General features: G+C 41.5%; 2 protein-coding genes across 7 annotated transcripts in view; one reads left to right on the forward strand and one right to left on the reverse strand.

Annotated features, from left to right (window-relative positions):
* pibf1 (progesterone immunomodulatory binding factor 1) overlaps window positions 1–7,433 on the reverse strand; it is a 159,550-nt gene extending 152,117 nt beyond the window's left edge. Inside the window, exons 1-3 of one of the 6 annotated variants that reach the window (XM_069890571.1) lie at window positions 6,614–7,430; window positions 6,438–6,512; window positions 3,964–4,222 (exon numbers count right to left, since the gene is read on the reverse strand). In XM_069890571.1, coding sequence (XP_069746672.1) covers window positions 3,964–4,222; window positions 6,438–6,451 — 273 coding nt within the window. In that variant the 5' untranslated portion in view covers window positions 6,452–6,512; window positions 6,614–7,430. Of the gene's footprint in view, window positions 1–2,123; window positions 2,204–3,963; window positions 4,223–6,437; window positions 6,513–6,613 lie in introns of those variants that run through there. The other 5 variants (XM_069890577.1, XM_069890573.1, XM_069890572.1 and 2 more) reach the window with 5 other exon arrangements.
* An 80-nt stretch (window positions 7,434–7,513) lies between these two features.
* Window positions 7,514–23,144, forward strand: part of dis3 (DIS3 exosome endoribonuclease and 3'-5' exoribonuclease) — a 64,818-nt gene continuing 49,187 nt past the window's right edge. Inside the window, exons 1-3 of the mRNA XM_069890570.1 lie at window positions 7,514–7,938; window positions 17,358–17,515; window positions 20,516–20,712. Coding sequence (XP_069746671.1) covers window positions 7,717–7,938; window positions 17,358–17,515; window positions 20,516–20,712 — 577 coding nt within the window. The 5' untranslated portion in view covers window positions 7,514–7,716. The remainder of the gene's footprint in view (window positions 7,939–17,357; window positions 17,516–20,515; window positions 20,713–23,144) is intronic.

Consider the following 23,144-nt stretch of genomic DNA (forward strand, 5'->3'; position numbering starts at 1 on the left):
TTTAGCACAGTTGATAAGACAAAATACACAGATACAAGGTATGAAAGTTTTAGATGAGAAGTATAAAATTAATTTATTTGCTGATGACGTATTGGTGTATTTAATAAACCCAGCTCAGTCACTTTTACATTTGAAGGAATGTTTAAAACAATATGGATGTCTTTCTGGATATAAAGTTAATTGGGAAAAAAGTGAAATATTACCGGTAAGTGAAGGAGATTATTCAGTTTATAAGAATATTATTAATTTGAAGTGGACTGATCGAATTAAATATCTGGGTATAATTTTGAATGTTAATTATCAATCTTTATTTGAATTAAATTATGCTCCGTTAATGAAAAAAATTAAAACTGATTTGATTAAATGGAAAGATTTACCTATTAATTTAATGGGAAGGATAAATACAATTAAGATGAATATCGTTCCGTGTATACAATATTTGTTTCAATCTATTCCGTATTTACTTGATAAAATTTTTTTTTCGAGATTTGAATAAAATGATTAGGGAGTTTTTATGGAGGGGTAAATTTTCGAGAGTAGCTTTGAATAAATTAACTTGGAAATATGAGTTAGGGGGATTACGTTTACCACATTTTCAAAATTATTATGAGGCAGCCCAACTTAAATTTATTAGTTCATTGATGGATTTGGTTCGGCCTCCTAGTTGGGCTAAAATTGAGATGGCAAGTATTTCTGAATTTGAAATACATCAGTTTTTGTTTAGGTGGAATATGAATTTGTTACAACAATATAATGTGCCTATACTAAAACATTTAATGAAGTTATGGATAAAGAAAAACAAAATGATAGGTTCTAGGGGTAAATTATTGGCTTTGACGCCGTTGTATAATAATCAACTTATATCTTTTTCAATACATAACCAAAGTTTATTGCATTGGAGATTTAAAGGTGTGAAAAATTTGGGAGATTGTTTTAAAGAGGGTAAGTTTTTATCTTTTAATCAGATGAGGGAAGATTTTGGTATTGATAAGAATTCTTTATTTCTTTATTATCAAATTTGATCTTTGGTAAAATGTATGTTTGGTAGAGAGATGATTTTACCTAAAATGACTAAATTTGAGACTTTTCTTATGAAGGTACCAGAGAAGGGTTATATTTCATCTATGTATCAAATATTACAGGATGGTATGGATAAAAAGGGTTGGTATAGATCTAAAATTAAATTGGAAGTGGATATTGGTTTTATTTTTTATGAAGAGGATTGGTTAGATATCTGTTATGATAGTGTAACTAGATTGATAAATGCACATTATGCAATGATTAATTACAACTTTTTACATCAATTATATTTGACACCTGAAAAGTTTTAAAAATATGGTTTTAATGAATCAGATTTGAGTTTTATGTGTGGTGATATAGTTGGAACTTTTTTTCATGCTGTTTGGTCATGTATACATATACAATCTTTTTGGAAGAAAATTCAATCGTTTTTAGAATATCTGTATAAGATTAAAATAGTTTTAGATCCAACAGTATTTTTATTGGGTAGTTTGCAACCTCTGAAAGGCTTGGGATTTGATAAGTTTCAGCTTGCTTTTGTATATTTAGCTTTATCCGTAGCGGAAAAATGTATTGCTAGTACGTGGATACAAATATGATTGATATTAATAGATGGCATAATGAGATCAAATATTGTTTAATGATGGAAAAATTACAAATGGTTCGCATGATAATTATAATTTTTTTTATTAAAAAGTGGCTGTTATATTCAGAATATTTACATTTCAATTTATATTGATTAGATTTTAATATCCTTTCTTTTTTCGTTTTTTATGGCTCTCCTTAGGAGAGTTGGCTGAAAAGGGGGGGAGGTCTCTTTCTTTTCTTTTTTTTCTTCTTTTTTATATATAAAAAATGTTCATGTTTATTTGTTGTACATATCACATATTATTTGTTTTTTGAACGAATAAATAAAGTTTAAAAAAAACCCAACTACATCCAGTCCTGCATAGGCTACAAGCTCTGAACTGAATCCAGTTTGATTTGGCCCAAATGCAATTAAAACAAACAGTCATGGAATAAAATTATTTCAACATTTTGCAACACTTGAAAATTTAACAAGATCCACTATGGTCCAGATTTAATAAAGAGATTATACATACTAGCTATTGATGTTTTGGTCCACGACTTGTTCCGCAATACAACTCAAAAATCTCACAACTTCTTGGAAGATTACCAGTACCTTTATGGTAATTTCAAATGAATATAAAATAGAGGAGGTTATATTCTAATACCTTTGAGAAAATAAGAATTGGTCCTGCAATATTAACCTAGCAGGGAGCACATTCTGGTTCATATATTAAGCAGTTTGTAGAACATTTGCAGCCAGTCACAATCTCTAACCTTGAGAGTAATATCCATTCTGTAGGACATCGAGACACAAAAAGTATTTTTTTGCTACCATTTAAGTAAATTTCATTTTCTATTTAAAAAATATAAACTGAAAATAATGGTAAACCGTGCCTTATTTTGTGAAGTTGTTTTTTTAAAAAAGGCAGATCAATATGCTTCAGTACAATGCAGCTGTGACATAGCAATGGGGTTTTTTTGTTTCAGATGCAATTTAGAGTTGGGGATAAAAGCTTATCTGGGAAAATATCACAGCTGTGCTTAAATTTGAGGGTTCGTCAACTGTGGTTACACTGCTGGAGCTGAGGAACAGCAAAGGTACGACCACAGTAATTGGTTTGTATTACAGACCACTCAATAGTCAGTGAGAATTGGAGGAGCAAATCAGCAGAGATAACATTCAGTCCAGGAAAAAAAAGTTGTGATAGTAGGTGATTTAAACTTTCCACATATTGACGAGGAGTCCCAAACTGTAAAAAGGTTAGATGGCTTAGAGTTTGTCAAATGTGTTCAGGAAAGTTTTCTAAATCAATATAATTGAGGTATCAACTAGGAGGAGTGCAATACTGGATCTCCTATTAGGGAACAAGATAGGACAGGTGACAGAAGTACGTGTGGGGGAACACTTTTGGTCCAGTGGTCACAATACCATTCATTTCCAGATAAATTATGGAGGACAGGCTTGGTCCCAGGTCACTGGTACTAGGAATAACAATATTTTGGCACAGATTAGTAGGGCAGAAGGTCCTCTTTCTGTGCTGTAATGTTCCATGGTACTTTTTTTTCCAAAATGGATTGAAATCTTGATAGTATACGTGCATCAGGATGAATTTTGGCCTGAGCAGTCATTGCCAGTGTTTAGGCTCCAATATAAGGAACCAACTTGTGCCTCTTCAATATATCCTATTCATTTTTTTTTCAATTTTAAATGTTCACTTTCAGTTAAATGAATCTCTTGTAAAAAAAAAACAATATCTACTCCTAATTTCATAATATACACTAATATCTTCTTTCTTTTTATAGGTCCGTTAATACCATTAATATTAAAACTTAATATCTTAACATACTAGCTATTGATGTTTTGGTCCACGAATTGTTCCGCAATACAACTTGTGAGATTTCCCAAATTATTAACATATAGTCCTATCCAGGAAGAATTCCAATAAATTAGATTGGTCTGAGGTGACATCATCTGATATCCTTCTATTCTTTATCCCATTTTTATCCTTCCTTGTAAATATAATCAACTGCTATATTGATTACTTCATAAGGATGATTTCACATTCAATTCTTCTTGTCCTTTCTATTCCCCTCCCAGTCTTCCTGCAACTTGAAACAACTTTTTTCCATATATTCCAGCTTTGATAAAATCTGCAAGTCAAGTGTATTGTCATCTGATTGTATGTGCAACCCGATAAAACAGCATTTCCTGACTTAAAATGTTAACTCTGCTTGAACTGCCAAGGGTTTTCAACATTTTCTAGTTTTATTTCAGATTACCAGTACTTGCAATTTTCTGGGATTTTTTTTTAATTTCACCTTCAAATCACTGTACAATCCAAAACCATGAAAATTGTTGATTTCAAAACTTACTTTTGTGAGATATTCTACTTTCAGGTTGTCAATGACCAAATTTTTTTGTGATAACTCTATCTTCAGCAGCTGCAAGTTGTGAAGAAGCTCCTTCCTCTCTATGAGCTGCTTAGTGACTTTGGTTGATGCTTCTCTCTCTTCCGACGAAGATATGTCATCAGTTGGAACAGTTGTTTCTAAACTGATATCCTCAGACTCAAAGGAGTTGGAAACATGGGGCTTGTTCTCATCTTTACGCTTCTTCCAAGACATGGTTTTCCTGAGGATGAGGATGGTGGATTATAAAGGAAACCAAGAAGCAAACCCTCTCTTTCCCATAACTTTTTCCATTAAATTGATCATCTCTTTATAACCCAGAAAATGAATTACATACAAGAAACAAAAGTTTAAAGAAAGCAGGATCTGTAAATAAAAAGAAAAATAAAAAAACAAAAACAATACATTTATATCTGTTATTACCAAACCTTCTGGAGTTCAGACAATGGGCATATCCACCCTTTTATATTCATTCACTTTTAATGTATTGCCATCAACCCAGCAATTTTGCCTATTCATGTTTTCTCTCAGAAAAGTCTCTTCTTAAACAACTGTTGGCTGTGTAGTGAAATAAATAATAGTGCGAGAAGCAACACAACTTTATCACAGTGAAAACTGTATTCTTCCAAGTAACATTGGCTCTGAGTAAAAAAAAAGGTGTTAAGGAATATCTTACATTGAGGAAAGAAAGGCATAAGTGCTTTAGCAAGACTTTTGATAAGGTCCCACATGGTAGGCTCATCCAGAAGGACAGATCACATTACCGGGATTGGCCAGGGTCAAATTAAGATAGGCTGGGATTCACCTCAGAGTATAAGAGGATAAGGGGGAAGGAATCAGAAAGAGGCATTTAACATTATGAGAAGGATAGACAAGTTAAATACATTGTCTTTATCTAGGGAAGTTGAAAACTAGAAAGTATTGATTTAAGATGAGCGGGGAAAAATTTAAAAGGGAGCTAAAGGCATCTTTTACTTTAAGGTTGGTAGATATGTGGAATGAGCTGCCAGAGAAAGAGGTAAAGCCAGATGCAACTGCAAAATTTAAAGGATAATTAAACAGGCACATGGACAGGAAGGAACTACCTGAGGTAGCGAACTTGATTGGCATCAACCATTTGGACCAAAGGGCCCATTTCCATCCTATAAAACACTATAATTTAAAGGAATAATGTGCCAAACATTCCATTATTCACTCTGGCTGTACAGAAATAGATCAGTCACAATCCTATTGAAACGTGAAGCAGACCTGAAGGACTTACTCCTACAGTAATGTTCTTATGTGTTTCAAATTATTTTCCCCTTCTTGATCACTGGAAACTACAACTTCAGCTGTCCACAGAATTATACAATAGAAGGTAAAGTTTAAAGACCAAGCCATTTAGCCCCTCATGCATGCTCCAGCAATTGTGGGTGATGTGTTATCTGAATCTCGCTACACTGTTGAGCATTTCAAAACACAATTTTAAAAAAAATCATCTTTATTATTATCGCTGCTTCTAACCATCTAAAAACTCATAAAATCCACTTTGTTGTCCAAGATTTGGGTTTCTCTCCACACATTTAACTCATCATCAAAATCGCTGAAGCAGACCAAGAGGTCTCATTACTCTGAAGATACCGCATTGCTATTGCTCTCCCTTTATTGCATTGTTGTAGATATCTTAGATTTATTTTTTCAAAACACCTTAACTTTCCCATTTTTGTTTCCCATATGTGGGCCTTCACTTTTTTTTTTCCAATGTTTTAAAAAAGTGACATTTCCATTTTTCACTGCAACTTGTTAGAATACATTAAAAACAAAAAAAAAACAATTCTTAAAGTAATCACCCCAATCTTTTGCACATAAGGGAACCAAATTTTCAAAAAGTGACTATTTTTTTCGTAGATTGTAATGAACTTTTTCCAAAGGGATGCAGCTTCTCATTTCAGCATGCCATCTATCCATAGTTAAATTTACTTCTAACTTTCACATAGTTGCAATACATTTTTTAGCTACTACTAGTGCAATTTTCAAAAAGTCCCTCTGAAACCAATCTCGGCAAACTCTTGGGTCAACCCTTGCAAAATCACGAAGTAGAACTAACAGAGGATCTCGCAGAAGTGGGATCCCTCTTATCTGTTGCTGAAAATCCATTAAATTAGTCCAAAAGAAATGTAATTTGGGACAGAACCATGTTGAATGTCTTTTTTTTTAAAAAAAGATAGTTTGTCAATTCCTGACCTCACCTTCACCCTTGTAGTATCATATATTATTTTTATTATTGTTAATAATGAACAATTAGTTTTTCATATATATATATATAGTTTTTTTTTTAAACTAGAAATCGTTTATAATAGAATATATTTGTTCCACAATTTTACTGTAACATTTAGTATTTTATAGAGCTATGAATTTTGTTTATATAAGTTTTTTTTAAGAAAAACCAATGTTGTTACCGTATTATGTACATTTTCTTAATCTTTCTTTTCTTAAACTTCTCTCTTTTCTGGGGGGGGGGGGGGTTCCATTTTCTGTGAGAGGGGACAAGATATGTATTTTTTTCTTATGGAATGTGTGTTGATAAATAAAATTTACCAAAAAAAAACCATCACACCACCAAAACCATACGAACCAGTTTAGTTAGGCCATCAAAATGCCAGACTCAGAAGCAGATGTGAAAGAGTAGTCGCACCAAGCAGAGGGAGGAATCCCACACCTCATTGGGATCGATACTGTCCAACTAATACCCACTCTTCAAGGTAAAGGCTCCATTTTTGCCACATTCGGAATGTAACATGCATGAAATCTTTAACTTCCGCCGAGCAGAAGGCAGACACTTTGTCCAGCACCCCTCACAGAAACCCACAGCACCTGGTTGTGCAGTCCTTCTCCCCTCTGAGGACTTGACTATGCTCATTCAACTTGTTTTAACAGAATTGTTCTCCCTTTCTTTCCAAATTTAGATGTCTCTCCCAGAAGAAGCTCTTCGCCTTCATTGATTATTTCCAGCTTTGGCAATTATTTTCGTCTTGTTTTGCAGGCAATGGGGAGCAAGTCTATCATCGCCTTATCCTGGGGAAGCCACTGTCCGGCTCGTCAGTTGCATTAGGGCCCTTAGCAACGATGATCTTCCGTGTGTTCCCCTCCCAAAGACCCGGTGCATCCGCCGCCGAACCCGACTTACCGGCTGCAACTCTTCTCGCGATTAAAACACGGTGGTCAGAGGCTGCAGCAACTTGAAAATGCCGCCAGAAACTAGCACTTGCCCGCCTCCAACAGGCCCCCGATTCGAAACGGAAGACGAAGCACCAGCGCCCCTCCCGGCTTAGACGGCCGCGTCGCACAGCGGCCCCCTCGGACGGGAGGACCGCGTCGCACAGCGGCCCCCTCGGACGGGAGGACCGCGTCGCACAGCGGCCCCCTCGGACGGGAGGACCGCGTCGCACAGCGGCCCCCTCGGACGGGAGGACCGCGTCGCACAGCGGCCCCCTCGGACGGGAGGACCGCGTCGCACAGCGGCCCCCTCGGACGGGAGGACCGCGTCGCACAGCGGCCCCCTCGGACGGGAGGACCGCGTCGCACAGCGGCCCCCTCGGACGGGAGGACCGCGTCGCACAGCGGGGCCCCTAAAATGGAGGATCAGCCTCTGGGTCAGTGAACTCTTACCTTCCTCCCAAGAGTTGCTGCAGGCGGCGGATTTTAACGTTTTTTTTTTGAGGTTTTCCGGAGGCATCAATGTTGAAATCCAAAAGCTTCATCAAGAAGACCCGGTCTGGAGGAGTGCTGAAGATTGTCCGCGAGCACTATCTGCGGGACGACATCGTGTGCGGCTGGCGGCTGTGTGAGGAATGCGAGGCCCAGGCCCAGGCCTCCCTCTGCGACGAGCCCTGCAGCAGCAGCGAACTTTACCCTCATCCCCACTTCGTTGTACCCGACACCAACGTGGTGCTGCATCAGGTAAGAGGCCACGTTGCTGGGCGGCCACGAGGGGCCAAGGGCCGGGCGAAGAGAATGGGGAGGAGGGTGCAAGTGGGCAGGGGAAGGACTGGTTCGGTGGCTGGGGAAGGCTGCTTGTTGTGTGGGAGTCGTATTGAACAGACAAGATGTAAATAACAAAATGATAATCCGTTTGGAAGGTAAAACAATTAAAAGTGACATTACTAATCAGAGATAGCTGCAGGAAGGGAGGAGGAATCTTCTGGCTGTCCATGTCCCATGGCATGATGATGGTTTGATATGTGCTGCACCTGCCAATTCTTGATTGGTACCGTGACGATACCCTCCTCCTCAGAAAGGAACCGCCTGTACGTGACTGGATTGTAGGTAAGTAGGGGGTTGCTCTGGTCCAGACCCACCCTCTTGACACCCCCTCCCAGATCCAGCGGCATGGTGAGGTCCGAGGTGGCTGCGGGGGCGGGGGCGGGGGCGGGGGCGGGGGCGGGGGGGGTGAGGTTCTGTTGCAGTGAATGGCCAGACCAGGCTTCAATGCAAGGAATGCCCTTGTTTCCCTTCACAGCATGTCTTTGCTAGATGGCTGTTGATCCTACGAGAGGGTTCGTCCTCCCTTGAACAGATCTTGTTTTTCATCCTGCAGGATGTCTAGCCACCCTCTGCGCCAGGGAAGTCTGGTGGGAGAGTCTGGGTTACATGATACCAGTAGCACTCAGTCAAGTGACCTGACCCAGTCTATTGAGAGTGGGCTACAAAAGGATAAACAAGGCACTAAGTGTCTGGAGGCAGAGGAAGTAGGGGAGGCCCTAAATGAATATTTTGCTGCAGTGTACACCAGAAAGCAGAGCTTTGGTCAATGTGAGGTCAGTATAGAACAAATTTGTGTGCTGGAGCATGTTCAGGTTAAGAAAAGAAGTGCTGGATATTTCTAAAAATATTAAGATTGATAAGTCCTTGTGTCTGGACAAGATCTACCCCAGGTTACTACAGGAAGCAAAGTAAGAGATTACAGGGCATTGGCAATGATCTTTGCATTCTCCCTGGCTTCACAGAAGGTACCAGAGGATTGAAGAATGGTAAATGTGGTCCCCTTGTTGAAGAAAAGGTAATAGGGAGAATCCTTGAGAATTGTAGATCAGTGAATCTATATCAATGGGGGCCAAACTATTGGGGAGGATTCTTAGGGACAGGATTTGCAAGCATTTAGTGAAGTATTATTTAGTGAAGCATTTAGTGCCTCCTTCAGGGGAGACAGAGGCAGTGCTGTTTCTGACAAGACTCAAGGAGCATTTGTATCACTGAAAACTGGAGAGCAAATGTCAGGATCTGCTCAGCAGAGCTAGGATACCTGATGATGAAATTCACAGACTGGGGCTCTTTCAGGGAACCAGCCACCTACAACAGTCATGTAAACATAGAGTACCTGAGCTCATTTGTTGGCTACGTAAGCAAGTGCATTGAGGAGGTCACTGAGATCAAATACTTCACAACTTGGGCTAACCAGAAACCCAGGTTGAATGCAGAGGTGCATACAGAGTTTGTCTTCTGTCCTCAAGGCAGTATTACATATGGCACTAAGATCAGCCAGGGTTGATGCAATTCAGAAGGAAAATCATGGGTACTGATAGAAGATCCACAGTCACCTGTGTGACACTGGTGACATGAGGCATACATGGCGAGGGATAAAGACCATAACAGATCACAAGACAACGATGCCTCCCTTCCAGATAGACTGAACACCTTCTATGCACAATTTGATGAGAAGAACAGGCTGACATCGAAGAATATTCTGAGTCCCGCTGATGAACGGGCCTCCTGCATAAGTACGGCCAAGGTGAAGAAAACCCTATCCAAGGTGAACCCACACAAGGCAGCGAGACCAGACAACATACCCAGTCAGGTCTGGAGGTCTGCACAGACCAACTGATGCAAGTCCTTACGGACTTCTTCAACACACTATACCAGTCCATTTGCCCCTTGGGTTTCAAGACAGCCACCATCATTCTGGTACCAAGGAGGGCCTCAACGACTACTGCCCATGGCACTGACTTCCACCATATGAAATTCTTTGAGCATCTGGTGATGGAACACATCACTGAGCTCCTCCCAGAGAAACTGGACCCATTTTAATTCACCTGCACATGGAATAGTTCCACCCATGATGCTATAGTCTTGTCTCTCCACTCTGTTCTGACTCACCTGGAGAGTGATACCTCATACACCAGGCTGCTGTTCATCAACTTCACCTCGGTGTTTAATACAATCATTCCCAGGGGCAGGTGAGAAAGGTGTCCTTGCTGGGACTAAATATCCCTCTGAATAACTGGGCTCCAGACTATCTCATGGAAAGACCACAGTCTCAAGATTCAATTTATTATCATAGTAATAAAACAGTGTCCTATTACATGAAATTCCCTTTTTCCTGCTGCAAGGCAGACAGATTGGCCACTGGCAGAAATTGCATAGGCACCTTTTACATTTCTAACAGAGAAATAAGCTGCTTTCAGGTGGAATCGCTGGGAGAATGCGGCTCCGGAGCTGGCTGCAGGTGTCTGTGAAGGGACGTTCAGGAGGCAGTGCTAAAGACTGTTCTGCCACCTGAAAGGTCCTCAGTGCGAAGAACTGCTGCAGAGCAAGCGCCGGCTCCTGAGTCGGGGCAGGGGCAGCCGCCTGACAACCCCCTCCCTACTGCCGATTTTCTCCCCCACCCCCCCAATGGTGCCCAGTTAACCTACACTCCTGGTATGTACATGTGGCCTGAAATGGCCTGTTACTGTGCTATATGTCTAAATTAAAGATTAAAAATTATATGGATGGCCACCCCTGCCACAGATGCTCTGTAATTAGTAAGGAATTGCTTAAGGTGGTATGTGGGTGGAAAGAAAAAAAGTTGAAAACCACTGTTTTAATTGTACCTAATTGACTCGTTATGTCCACAGTTTCTTAACTCCAAAGGAAATGGGCCAATGACAATTTTTCTGAAGCAAAATATTTCAGTAACAATTGGGTCTAGAGCAGTGATTCTCAACTTTCCCTTATGAACTGCCTCCTCTCTCCTCATTAATCTCTTCCCTCCCTCCTCCTCCCTCTTCCTTATGAACCTCCTCCTCCTCCTCCTCCCTTCGAAGGTTTTGAAGGTCAGATCACATGAAATCCAGTGTGATCTAACCAACTGAATTGGCAAGGGGAGAACTCAAAGGATGGCACTGAAGGGAGTTAAATAGGAAAGTCTGAAGATGCTTGGGTTGCAGTGAAATACACAAAAGTGCTGAAGAAACACAGCAGGTCATGCAGCATCTATAGGAAATAAAGGGTAACCAACATTTTGGGCCTGAACCCTTTGTCAAGATATGAGCAAAAAACAGGCAGCACCTGAATAAAAAGGTGTCAAGAGAGGAGGAAAGGGCAGGAGGAGGGGTACAGGTTATTGGTGGATAAAGATGGGAGGGTAGAAGAGAACAAAAAAGCTTAGTGATATGGATAGGGGCTAGGTTTGAATGGAGAGGCAAGGGGGTGAGGAGCTGAGGAAAGGAGACTGAGGGATAGGGAAAGAGACTTGGAGAGTTGCAACAGAAAATTGAGGATGATGTTAATGCTGTTTGGTTGGAGAGTGCACAGACAAAATATTAGGGGTTGTTCTTTAAATTTGTGGGTAGCGTTGGTTTGGCAGTGCATTATGTGGGAATGGTATGTGGGATTAAAGTAGTTGGCCACTGGGAAGTCCCAGTTATTGCAGCTGATAGAATGAAGGTGCTCAACGAATTGATCTCCCATTCTGCATCAGGTCTCTCTGATTTAAACGAGGCAACAACAGGAGCATTGGATGCATAAGATGACCCTGTAGATTCACAAATGAAGTGTTGTTTCACTTGGAAGGATTGTTTATGGCCCTGAATAGAGGTAAGGGATGAGGCATGAACACAAGTGTAGCATTTCCTGTGGTCACAGAGGTAGGCACAGATGGGGGAATGAGTGGGGTAGGGATGAGTGGAGAAGGAAATCACAGGGAATGATCCCTGCGGAAAGGGGAATGGTGAATATGTATCTGGTAGTAGGATCACGTTGTAGGTGGTGGCATTTTCAAAGGATTGGGTCTGTATGGTTGCATAGTGGTTAGTGCAATGCCTTTACAGCGCCAGCAATCGAGACTAGGGTTTGAATCCCATGCTGTCTGTAAGGAGTTTGTTCATTCTCCCCGTGTCTGTATGGGTTTTCCCCAAGTACTCTGGTTTCCTCTGTGATAGTACAGATTCTATCACCAATGTATATATGTATAGATTGTAGTGTAGGATGATTGTGATTGGCTGAGAGCTTAGCCATGCCTACTGCCAGGTCTTAAAGGGTTGCTCCCAGCCAGACCAGGTCATTCTGGACTGGTCAACCTACATATGATACACTCCAGTCTTCTAGTTAATAAAGGCCTTGGTTTGGATCAACAAGCCTTTGATTCTTTCGACGTGCTCTACACCTCCTACTATTTGAAATATACCCAGGTAGGGGGGGAGGTGGTGTACGTTAATTGGGTGTAAATTGGGAGGCACAGACTCGTGGGCCAACTGGCCTGTTATTGTGCTGTATTTCTAAATATATATATATATATATGTTGGATGTAAAGGCAGAAATTGCATAGGGCTGTTAGTCAGATTGGAACTCTGTGACCATTGATGCACCAAAGGGATTGAAGTTGGATCCACTTCTTTGTCATGTGTATTGTAGATAATATGGTAAATTTGTAATGATACCAAAATTGATGGTGAAGTGGATCGTATCAAATGTTATATAAGATTACAACAGGATCCAGAGTGTGAAGTGTTCCACTTTGGTTGGTTAAACCGGTGCAAGGCTTACACAATGAATCTAGGGCCCAGAAGAGTGTTGTAGAACAGAGAAGACTTGGGGGTACAGGTGCATAGCTCTATGGAAGTGGTGACACAAGTAAAAAGGGTGGTGAAGAAGAGGTTTGAAATGCTTGTCTTCATTGGTCAGGGCATTGAGTTCAAAGCAAGCATCTCATGTTTAGAACCATACAAGATGTTGGAGAGCCTACGATTAATGTGTTGTCTGCATTTCTGTCAATCCAGCTATTGGAAATAAATCAATAATCTTGAAAGGTCACAGAAAAGATGCACAAGAGTTTTTACCAGGACTGGCAGGCTTGAATTATAAGGATAGGCTGGGTCTTTTCTCCTTCAAATGTAGGAGGCTGAGGGGAGAACCTTATTGAGGGTTATAAAATCATGAGGGCATTGATAAGGTAAATAGTCAAAGTATTTTTCCCAAGATGGGGACTCAAAAGTGAGAGGGGAAAGACTGAAAGACTTGCATGGTATCTTTTTGGTGGTCGTGGAGGGTATATGCAGTGTGCTGCCAGAGGAAACAGTAAAAGCAGGGACAATTGTAATGTTTGAAGATATTAAGACAAGATCATTGATCGGAACGATTAGAGGTCTGGGCTGAATGCAAGGCTTGGTCAGCATAGACAAGTTGGGTTGAAAGATCATTTTCAGTATTGTAAAACTTCTTGATTCTGGATCTGAAAATAATGAAAATACTCAGTAAGCCAGGTGGTTGACACAGAAATAAAAAATGGAAAATCCTGGAAATGCTCAGCAAGTGTGGACAGTAAAGCGGAGTCTGAGAAACTTGACTGAGTACTGAATATTTCCCCCTCTCCCCCCTAGGTGCTAACTTACCTGCTGAACTTCTCCAGCTTTTTCTGCTTGATTTCAGATTTGCAGCTTTTCCATGCTCCTAATGTACTTTATCAGAATGATCTTCCAGAAGTGAGGAGAAGAGAGAGAACATGGAAATGCTCAATGACATAATTTGTATCTCTGGGAAACTTGAATATCTATGATAAATGATGTGTTGTCTGCCATTAACTACCTCTGGTGAATATTCAAGTCAAGTCGCGTTTTTCTCGTTCATACTGTAACCATTACAGTGTACAGTGAAAATGAGAGGGTTTTTCTGGACCGTGAAGCTACTTATTTACATGGCTAAATTACATCAGAAACTTTTATAAATAACATATCACATAAATATCATGTTACATGTGCTAGCCCTGTGTCCCCGGAGTTCAGAAGCCTCGCAGCTTGAGGGAAAAACTTTCGCAATCTGGTCCTGAGGGCCTGAACACTTTAGTACCTCTTCCTGGATGGCAGGAGGGAGAATAGATGTGGGAGGGTTGTGTGGAGTCCTTCACAATGTTTATGGGTTTCTGCAAACAACGGCCATTATAAATGTCCATCAATGGCAGGGAGAGAGACCCCAATAATCCATTCAGCAATGTTTACTATCAGCAGCAGGGACTTGTTCTGGGATGGTGCAGTTACATAGGATGCTCCCAATGCATCCCCTGTAGAATGCAGTGAGGGTGGAAGCTGGACTTTTTTCAACCTCCTCAGGAAGTAAAGGCATTGTTGGGCCTTCTTGGCAATGGATCTGGTTTTGGGGGACCAGGAGAGAATCTCTGCCACGTGCAAGGAATTTTAGTGCTCTTGACTACCTCAATGGTAGAGCCGTCGATGGTCAGTGGAGAGTGATCCCTTGGGCTTTTCTGAAGTCAACCACCATCTCCTTTGTTTTTTTGACGTTCAGATGAAGGTCGTTGTCTCTGCACCAGTCCGTTAGTGTTTGCACCTCCTGTCTATAAGCAGACTTGTCGTTCTTGCTTATGAGCCCCACCATGATTATGTCATCAGTGAACTTGATGTGATTAGAACTGTATCTTGTTGCTCAGTCATGGGACAGCAGGGTAAACACCAGTGGGCTGAGCAAGCAATCCTGGGGGGCCCCTGTGCACAGTGTGGTGTTGGACTTGCAATTTCTGATCTGGACTGACTGAGGTCTTCCAGTCAGGAAGTCGAGGATCCAGTTACAGAGGAAGGTGTTTGGGCCCAGCAAGTTCAACTTATTAATCACTGTTGAATGCTGAAATGGTGTATGAACACCATTCGAACATACAAGTCTTTATTTTCCAGGTGGGCGAGAATCAGAAGAAGCGTGGTGGCAATGGCATCATCTGTAGATCATTTAGAATGGTGCGCAAACTGCAAGGAATCCAATGAGGGGAGCAGCTGAGTCTCGATGTGCTCCATGACTAGCCTCTCAAAGCACTTCATAACAGTGGACGTGAGTGCAACAGGATGGTATCATTGAGACAGGACACAGGGCTTCTTCTGCACAGGGATGATAGTGGCCACCTTGAAGTACGTTGATATGTTGGTGCTGCTCAGGGAGATATTGAAGATGTTGTGAGGATGTCAGCTAGTTGGTCCGCACATCTTCTGATTACCCTGCCAGTGATGTTATCTGGTTCCACAGCCGTATGAGGGTTGACCTTGAGCAGCATCCTTCACACTTCAGCCCCTGTGAGTTGCAGTGCCTGTTCATATGGGGGATGTGTGGATTTCCTCATCTCCATGTCATTTTTTACCTCAAAACACGTCATTCAAAGCTTCTGTGAGGGAGGCATCTCCGGCACAGGCATCTGATGTGGCTTTGTGGTTGGCAATGGCAAGGATTTCCTCCCACATGCGCCATGTGTCACAGCTGTCCTAGAAGTGACTGAAGCCTTCGGCCATGAACCCTCTTTGCCTCCCTAATGGTCTTGGATGGCTTGGCTCTTGCATTGGCCAAAACTGCCTTGTGGCCCGCTCTGAAGGCAAAGTTGCGGTTCTTCAACAGCACACACTCCTCTGCAGTTATCCATGGCTTCGGGTTGGGGTAAATAATGATTGTCTTGGGCACGTGCTAAAATAGCTGATCACTGACGCCATGTATTCCTCTAACTTGATGTGATACCCATTTGTTGCTGCCTCCTTAAACGTGCTAGTCAGTGCCGTCGAAGACCTGCCGGCCAGGTCTTTACCTGCTTCATGGCTGGTCTGGAGCATCTGATGAACGGTCTAAGTGTTGGGATTAGCTTTTCAGAAATGTGTTCTGAGTAGCCGAGGTGGGGGCGGGGCTCTGCCCAATAGGCCCCTCTCCCGCAAAGTCCACATACTGCTGGAATTTTGGCAGCATGATTTTGAGGTTCACGTGGTTGAAATCTCCAGCTGCGAGAACCAGACCATCAGGGTGTGCATTCTATAGTTAATTAATGGCCCCATACAGTTCAGTGAGTACTTCCTTGGCATTTGCTCTGGTGGGGGTGGGGTGGACATGCCAACATGGTGAATTCCCACAATAGATGGATTGCTCTGCATCTGACAACCACTAGTTCCATGACTGATGAACAGTGGCTAGTGACCGTAATGATGTCCTTGCACCATTTCTTCTTAATGTAAATGCACAATCCCCCACTGCAGGCTTTACCACACGGCATAGTGTCCCTGTCCACCAGAAACAAAGCGAGCCCATCCCGCTGAATGCCAGTGTCTGGGACCTTGTCGCTGACTGCATAGAAAAAATATTGAAGCAAAAACTAAGAAGTACTGTAATCATATCCAAGTTATTTATTCTTCACTCCCAGTACATATTTTTGTAAGTTATGAGACTTAGTGTTCATGTAAATTTAATGGGAATTTATTCCTTCCCTGACCATTATTATGCTTTGTTTCTCAGAATCCCACCATGTGTCAAGTGATACAGCTCACACTCAACTTCCCTTAAATCCTTCAATCCAAACTTTGCTGTGGAAAATAAGTCCTTTTTGTTCACACCATTTTGGCTTCTCATGATTTTGTTCACTTTAATTAAATCACCTCTGCTCCAATGGAAGCAAGAGCAGCAAAAAAATTGGTGATGCTGCAGGATCTGCTGTGACAGCAGTGCTACTGCTGGCATATACCCGGGAAAATTCAACACGGTGCTACTCTGTAGAGTCCTCCTGCCCAGTTCTGACACCAACGGCTACGCAAAGACTTTAATCGGCCTGTTAAAGGAGCCAACTATGTTCATATCCTGCAACCGCAGAGGTCTGCACCAAAGATGGCAATGCCTGTGCTGCGCAGCGGCCACAAGAGATTGTAGACTCGGGGAGCAGTGGACCTGTGCAGGGGACCATAAATTTGGAGAACATCCCACGTTGAGAAGGAGAAGCATAGGAGATTACCTTACAGGTCGGTGACCATAGCAGTGGACCATTGAGGGGCTCAGTGGCTGAAGGACCCATAAAGGCTGCAGGCTATTGGTGGCTTATGGTTGATGGGCCTACACAGGCTGCTGGAGACTGGCTTATAGAGTTATTTATTCTCTATCCTTATAGAGTTCTCCTGTTTCCATGGCATCTACAAATGGAAACTACATTTCTATTAGTTTTGAATGTTGGTATCAACTGTTTTCCCCTTTCTTCATTTGTTTTTGACTATTCATTTGGTATTTGCATGAAGTTGTTAGTGAATAAAACAGTTATTTTGGATCCAATTTGAATATTTGGCATGGGTTATGACTATTTTATTTGCATCTTCATTTACTTTTAGATTGATATCCTTGAAGATCCTGCAATCCAGAATGTGATAGTCCTGCAGACAGTGTTGCAAGAAGTCAGACATCGAAGTGCTCCAGTCTACAAAAGAATTAAGGATGTGATTAACAATCCTGATAAACATTTTTATACATTCACAAATGAACATCACAAGTAAGAGAGATATACATGCTTTAAGGATTTATACATGAGTAGCAGACACAATTGCAAATAAAGTAAAGAAAGGAATAGAAGTCGAAATTCTGCAGACACCGGGATTGAAGTAAAATGTAATGTGAGGGAAACTCAACAGGTCAAACAGTGTATGTTATGTAGCAAAGATAAAGATACATAAAAATGCTTATTAGAAACACGCACGCGCACAGACACCCTTGATGAAGGGCTCAAGCCTGAAACATTGGTTATAAACTATCGTTATCTTTGCTATATAAAGTACACTGATCTGCTGAGTTTCTCTAGCATTGTTTATACAGTACTGGTATTGAAAAGAAAGTACAGTAAAACCCATGGTATCTGAAATTCAAGAAACCAGTAGCCTCAAGCTACAGGCAAAAAAATTGAAGAAAATTATAAAAAATAAGAATAAAAGAAGGTTAAAAACTATGTTTTTAAAATTGTAAAAATAAATGATTCCTGAAGTAACATACATTTGGTGAAGATGGGAGCGTATTCAGCTAGCGGAGTGCCTTGATTATGCTTTGCTCATAGCAGCTATTTGAATAAAGTTGTGTGAAACAGTAAAAGCGTCGCCCAGGATGAAGAGCTAGTTGATGATGTTCACTGTTGGGGTGAATTTTAGTGTGTCCTTATCCCTGCTTAGTAGGAATTGTCCTGGTCAGAGGCTTTATCTGTAAACCTTAGTAGGAAGTAGGGGAGTGGTTTAATTATCTATAATATTATTGGTTGTGTTTTGGGTAGCTCTGGAGAGGAGGAACCTGCAGATGCAGTGCTGGTTAAATGTTTTCAAAGACTGTGACTGAAAATAAAAGTAAAATGCTTTAAGGTTTTTATATTCAAGCAAGTTAAGTTTGTTGAGTGCAAATATAGTATTTTTTTGTGTTTTAAACTGTTTATTCTTAATGCAGGTGTATGAGTTAGACATTATAAGAATAAGTCTCAAGCAACTGGAAAATACACTTATCCAGCATCTAACAATCCCCATCGGTGCTGGATACCATGGGTTTAACTGAATATGTTTTTCTGCTTGTAATTAATCAAATTGCTTGTAGCATTTTTAGGCTGTTCAACTTCCCCTTACTAAAACTACTGAAAGACCACAAAAAGACCTATCTGCAAGATTGCACTATTTAATTTGATGAACTATTTTTCTTCCTCTAATTTTTTATCTATATATCTTTTATAGTTAACTTGGTACTAGAGTAATTAAAATTTTTATTAAAATAAATTTTTAATTAAATTTAAAAAAATTTGGACATGCAGCATAGTAACAGGCCATTTCGGAAACTGCAGCCCCTGGAGAAAACCCACACAGACACAAGGAGAATTTACAAACACCTTGCAGGCTATATGGGATTTGAACTCTGGTCCCGTCCTGATTGTTGGCTCTGTAAAGGCATTGTGCTAACTACTACATGAACCATGCCATTTAATGTATACCATTGTGTTTTTTTTTTAAACAATCATGTTTGGCTGCAGGAATTCTGGTGAATATGTACATTGTACGTGTGTATAAATAGGTCTTCAAGAAAATGTGCATTTGGTCCAAAGGTAATTATTCTCAAAAAAATGACAATCCAACTGTGTTCAGATGTGGCTAGATCATCTTGCAATTTATCCCATTGAGTCGATAACCTCTCATTCCCCCATTCCTTTTCTTGTAATCTGATTCTTCTGCCATCCTGACATGAGGGACAATTTCCAATAGTCAAATAATCAACCAGTCAGCACATCTTTGACATGTTGGAGTAAACCGGAGCACTGGAGAGAACCCAGACAGTCACAGGGGAATAGCCCTATTCACTGGAGAGAACCCAGACAATCACAGGGGAATAGGCCTATTAACTGGAGAGAACCCAGACAGTCGCAGGGGAATAGGCCTATTCCACCCAGGCACGAGTAGAGGTTAAGATTGAGCCCTAGTTGCTGGAGCTGTGGGGAGCTACAGTTCCTGCATATTCCACCCAGGCACTAGTAGAGGTTAGGATTGAGTCCTGGCTTCTGGAACTGTGGGGAGCTACACTTCCTGCATGTTCCACCCAGGCACTAGTAGAAGTTAGGATTAAGCCCTGGCTTCTGGAACTCTGGGAAGCTATATTTCCTGTAGATGCATTGTGAGGATTTCACTGAATTCACATTAGAATTAATAAATAGTAAATAGTTGTGTCCATCTGCAGTAAACTGCTTGATCCTGTCCTCCCTCTTCTTTCATTTTCCCTTCACCTTCTTTTCCTCCTTTTTCCATAATTCATGAAAGGAATATTTCTGCAAGACACATATTTGATTGTGCCAACCATTCAAAAGAGAAATTCTCAAGTAAAGGTAAGGTTCCATTATTGTCACGTAATACTACATTGAGAACATAGCATATTTGAAATTCTTTGACTTTTGTCTACCATAAGTAAGGTAGACAGAGAGTCTCCACTTTGTCTAGTGCTCATCACAGAAACCTACAGCACCTGGTGTTCCTAGCTGGGCTCCCCTCCGAGTACTGACCAGTCCTGAGTCTGCTTAGCTTCCGAGATCAGACAATCTCTGGTGTTTTCAGTCTATTAGGTGCTGTATAACTGGACTGTGGCAGGCCCTCAGTGAAAAGTAGCTATTGTTTTATAATAACTACTTACTTCAGAGTGACGGTTAGTATGCTATTTCATGTATCGTGTTATCGACTGAATAAATTGGCACCATCTTCACCTTAGACTCTGTTAAATCATAATGTTAAATTTTGAGAAAACACTGGAGTGATATCATCCCATTTCAGAATACAGATAAGAGTTATTTTCAATTTGATATTGTGATTTACAGCACAATGAGCTCTTGCAAATTTCAAGAACATTGTTTTCTTTATACTGCATTCAACAAAAACTCCTACTACAATTTCTGATAAATATGCTATTCTAACAAGCTGATGTGGATTTATCTATTAATGTGAATTCAAGATGGATCTGTAACTTAAGGTCTGTGTTGTCTCCTTAGAGATACCTATATAGAACAGGAACAAGGTGAAAGCGCAAATGACAGAAATGATCGAGCAATACGAGTCGCAGTGAAGTGGTATCATGAACATCTGAAAAAATCACCAAACAGCAATGTGCAGCTTCAGGTTATCTTGATGACAAATGACAGAAAGAACAAAGACCGTGCTGTAGAAGATGGCCTGATTGCATTTACTTGTAAGTATGCATTTTGAGGAGTAGATATGAGGAACATTTTTCGGCAAGCTCCACTGACAAACTAATAAAAAATCTATATACCATGCCCTCCATAATGATTGGGACAAAGTCACTTTTTTAAATTTGCCCCTGTGCTCCATGGTTTTGTAATCAAGCAATTTACATGTAATGAAAGTGCACATTCCAGATGTAATTCAGAGTTATTTGTATATACAGTATTTCGGTCTGACCATGTAGAAATTGCAGCACTTTATACATAATCCCCTGATTTCAGGGCACCACACGTACAATGTACACCACAAGTATGTTTAATTGCTTCATGGGTGTAGGTATAAGAGAGCTCAGATTGCTTCTAAGCTTTTGGTCTCCTTTGGAGTCTGTTGTTGCCATTTTTCAAAATGAGGACCACAGTTGTGTCAATGAAAGTCAACAAGAAAAACAAGAATAAAACAGTAAGAGACATCACCCAAATCTTAGGATTATCAAAATCGACAGTCTGGAACATTATTAAAAGAAGGTGAGCTCAGTAATCTCTAAGAGACTGGTGTTCCAAGGGAGGCCTCCACTGCAGATGACAGATGGTGTGGATATGTCAATGACTACTATCATAAAGAGACATAGAGGCTACACTTAATTAGACTCCAAATTTGATCAAAAGCTTAGAAATAAGCCTATCTCTCTTACACCTGCACCAATGAAGCAATTAAACATACCGAAGTACACACAAGCACCTGTGAGGCAAAATGCCCAAAACGTGAGGGGATTATGTATTAAAAAAAGTGTTGTAATTTCTACATGGTCAAACCACAATGTATACAAATAACCTTGAATAAAATCTGGGATGTGCACTTCAATTTCATGTGAATTGTTTGATTACAATTTTAAAACTGTGGAGCACAGGGGCAAATAAAGAAAAATATGTGGCTTTGTCCCAAACATGGAAGACATTGTAAATGCTGCTTGTAAGATGTGATATATACTTGAAGAAAAGGTAGCAACAGTGAGTAGTTTTCCCATTTGTTTCTCAAAAGCTAGAGATACCAAGCACTTTTAGATATAATCCACACATCAAAATGGATTTTTGAGGAGGATTAACTCACTGTATGTTCACTGTACTAATTAAATAAGCAAATTACAGTAAATTGTATTAACTTGTTTTACTAAGATGCGCCTGCAAGCTCACACCAAGACACAAGAGCAACTTGTCCGTGAACTACTCTTTGCAGACGATGCCGCTTTAGTTTCCCATTCAGAGCCAGCTCTTCAGCGCTTGACTTCCTGTTTTGCGGAAACTGCCAAAATGTTTGGCCTGGAAGTCAGCCTGAAGAAAGCTGAAGTCCTCCATCAGCCAGCTCCCCACCATGACTACCAGCCCCCCCACATCTCCATCGGGCACACAAAACTCAAAACGGTCAACCAGTTTACCTATCTCAGCTGCACCATTTCATCAGATGCAAGGATCGACAACGAGATAGACAACAGACTCGCCAAGGCAAATAGTGCCTTTGGAAGACTACACAAAAGAGTCTGGAAAAACAACCAACTGAAAAACCTCACAAAGATAAGCGTATACAGAGCCGTTGTCATACCCACATTCCTGTTCGGCTCCGAATCATGGGTCCTCTACCGGCATCACCTACGGCTCCTAGAACACTTCCACCAGCGTTGTCTCTGCTCCATCCTCAACATTCATTGGAGCGACTTCATCCCTAACATCGAAGTACTCGAGATGGCAGAGGCCGACAGCATCGAATCCACGCTGCTGAAGATCCAACTGCGCTGGGTAGGTCACGTCTCCAGAATGGAGGACCATCGCCTTCCCAAATTCGTGTTATATGGCAAGCTCTCCACTGGCCACCATGACAGAGGTGCACCAAAGAAGAGGTACAAAACTGCCTAAAGAAATCTCTTGGTGCCTGCCACATTGACCACCGCCAGTGGGCTGATATCGCCTCAAACCGTGCATCTTGGCGCCTCACAGTTCGGCGGGAAGCAACCTCCTTGGAAGAAGACCGCAGAGCCCCCCTCACTGACAAAAGACAAAGGAGGAAAAGCCCAACACCCAACCCCAACCAACCAATTTTCCCCTGCAACTGCTGCAACCGTGTCTGCCTGTCCCGCATCAGACTCGTCAGCCACAAACGAGCCTGCAGCTGACGTGGACATTTAACCCCTCCATAAATCTTCGTCCGTGACGGAAAGCAGCGGCGGCCCCGGCCCCGGTCCGGGCAGAAGGTGGGCGGCGGCGGTCACGATCCGGGCAAGAGCTAAGGGGAGGCGGCGGCCCCGGCCTCGATCGAGTGAGGCAGGCGGAGGCCCCGGTCCAGGCAGAAAGTAGGAGGCGGCGGCCCCGGTCCGGGCACAGGGAAAGCAGCGGCAGCCTCGGCCCCGGTCTGGGCAGTATGGTCCGACCTAGGATGGGAGGCAGGCCA

This window comes from Narcine bancroftii, chromosome 7 (genome assembly GCF_036971445.1).
Source record: "Narcine bancroftii isolate sNarBan1 chromosome 7, sNarBan1.hap1, whole genome shotgun sequence".
Lineage (NCBI taxonomy): Eukaryota > Metazoa > Chordata > Chondrichthyes > Torpediniformes > Narcinidae > Narcine > Narcine bancroftii.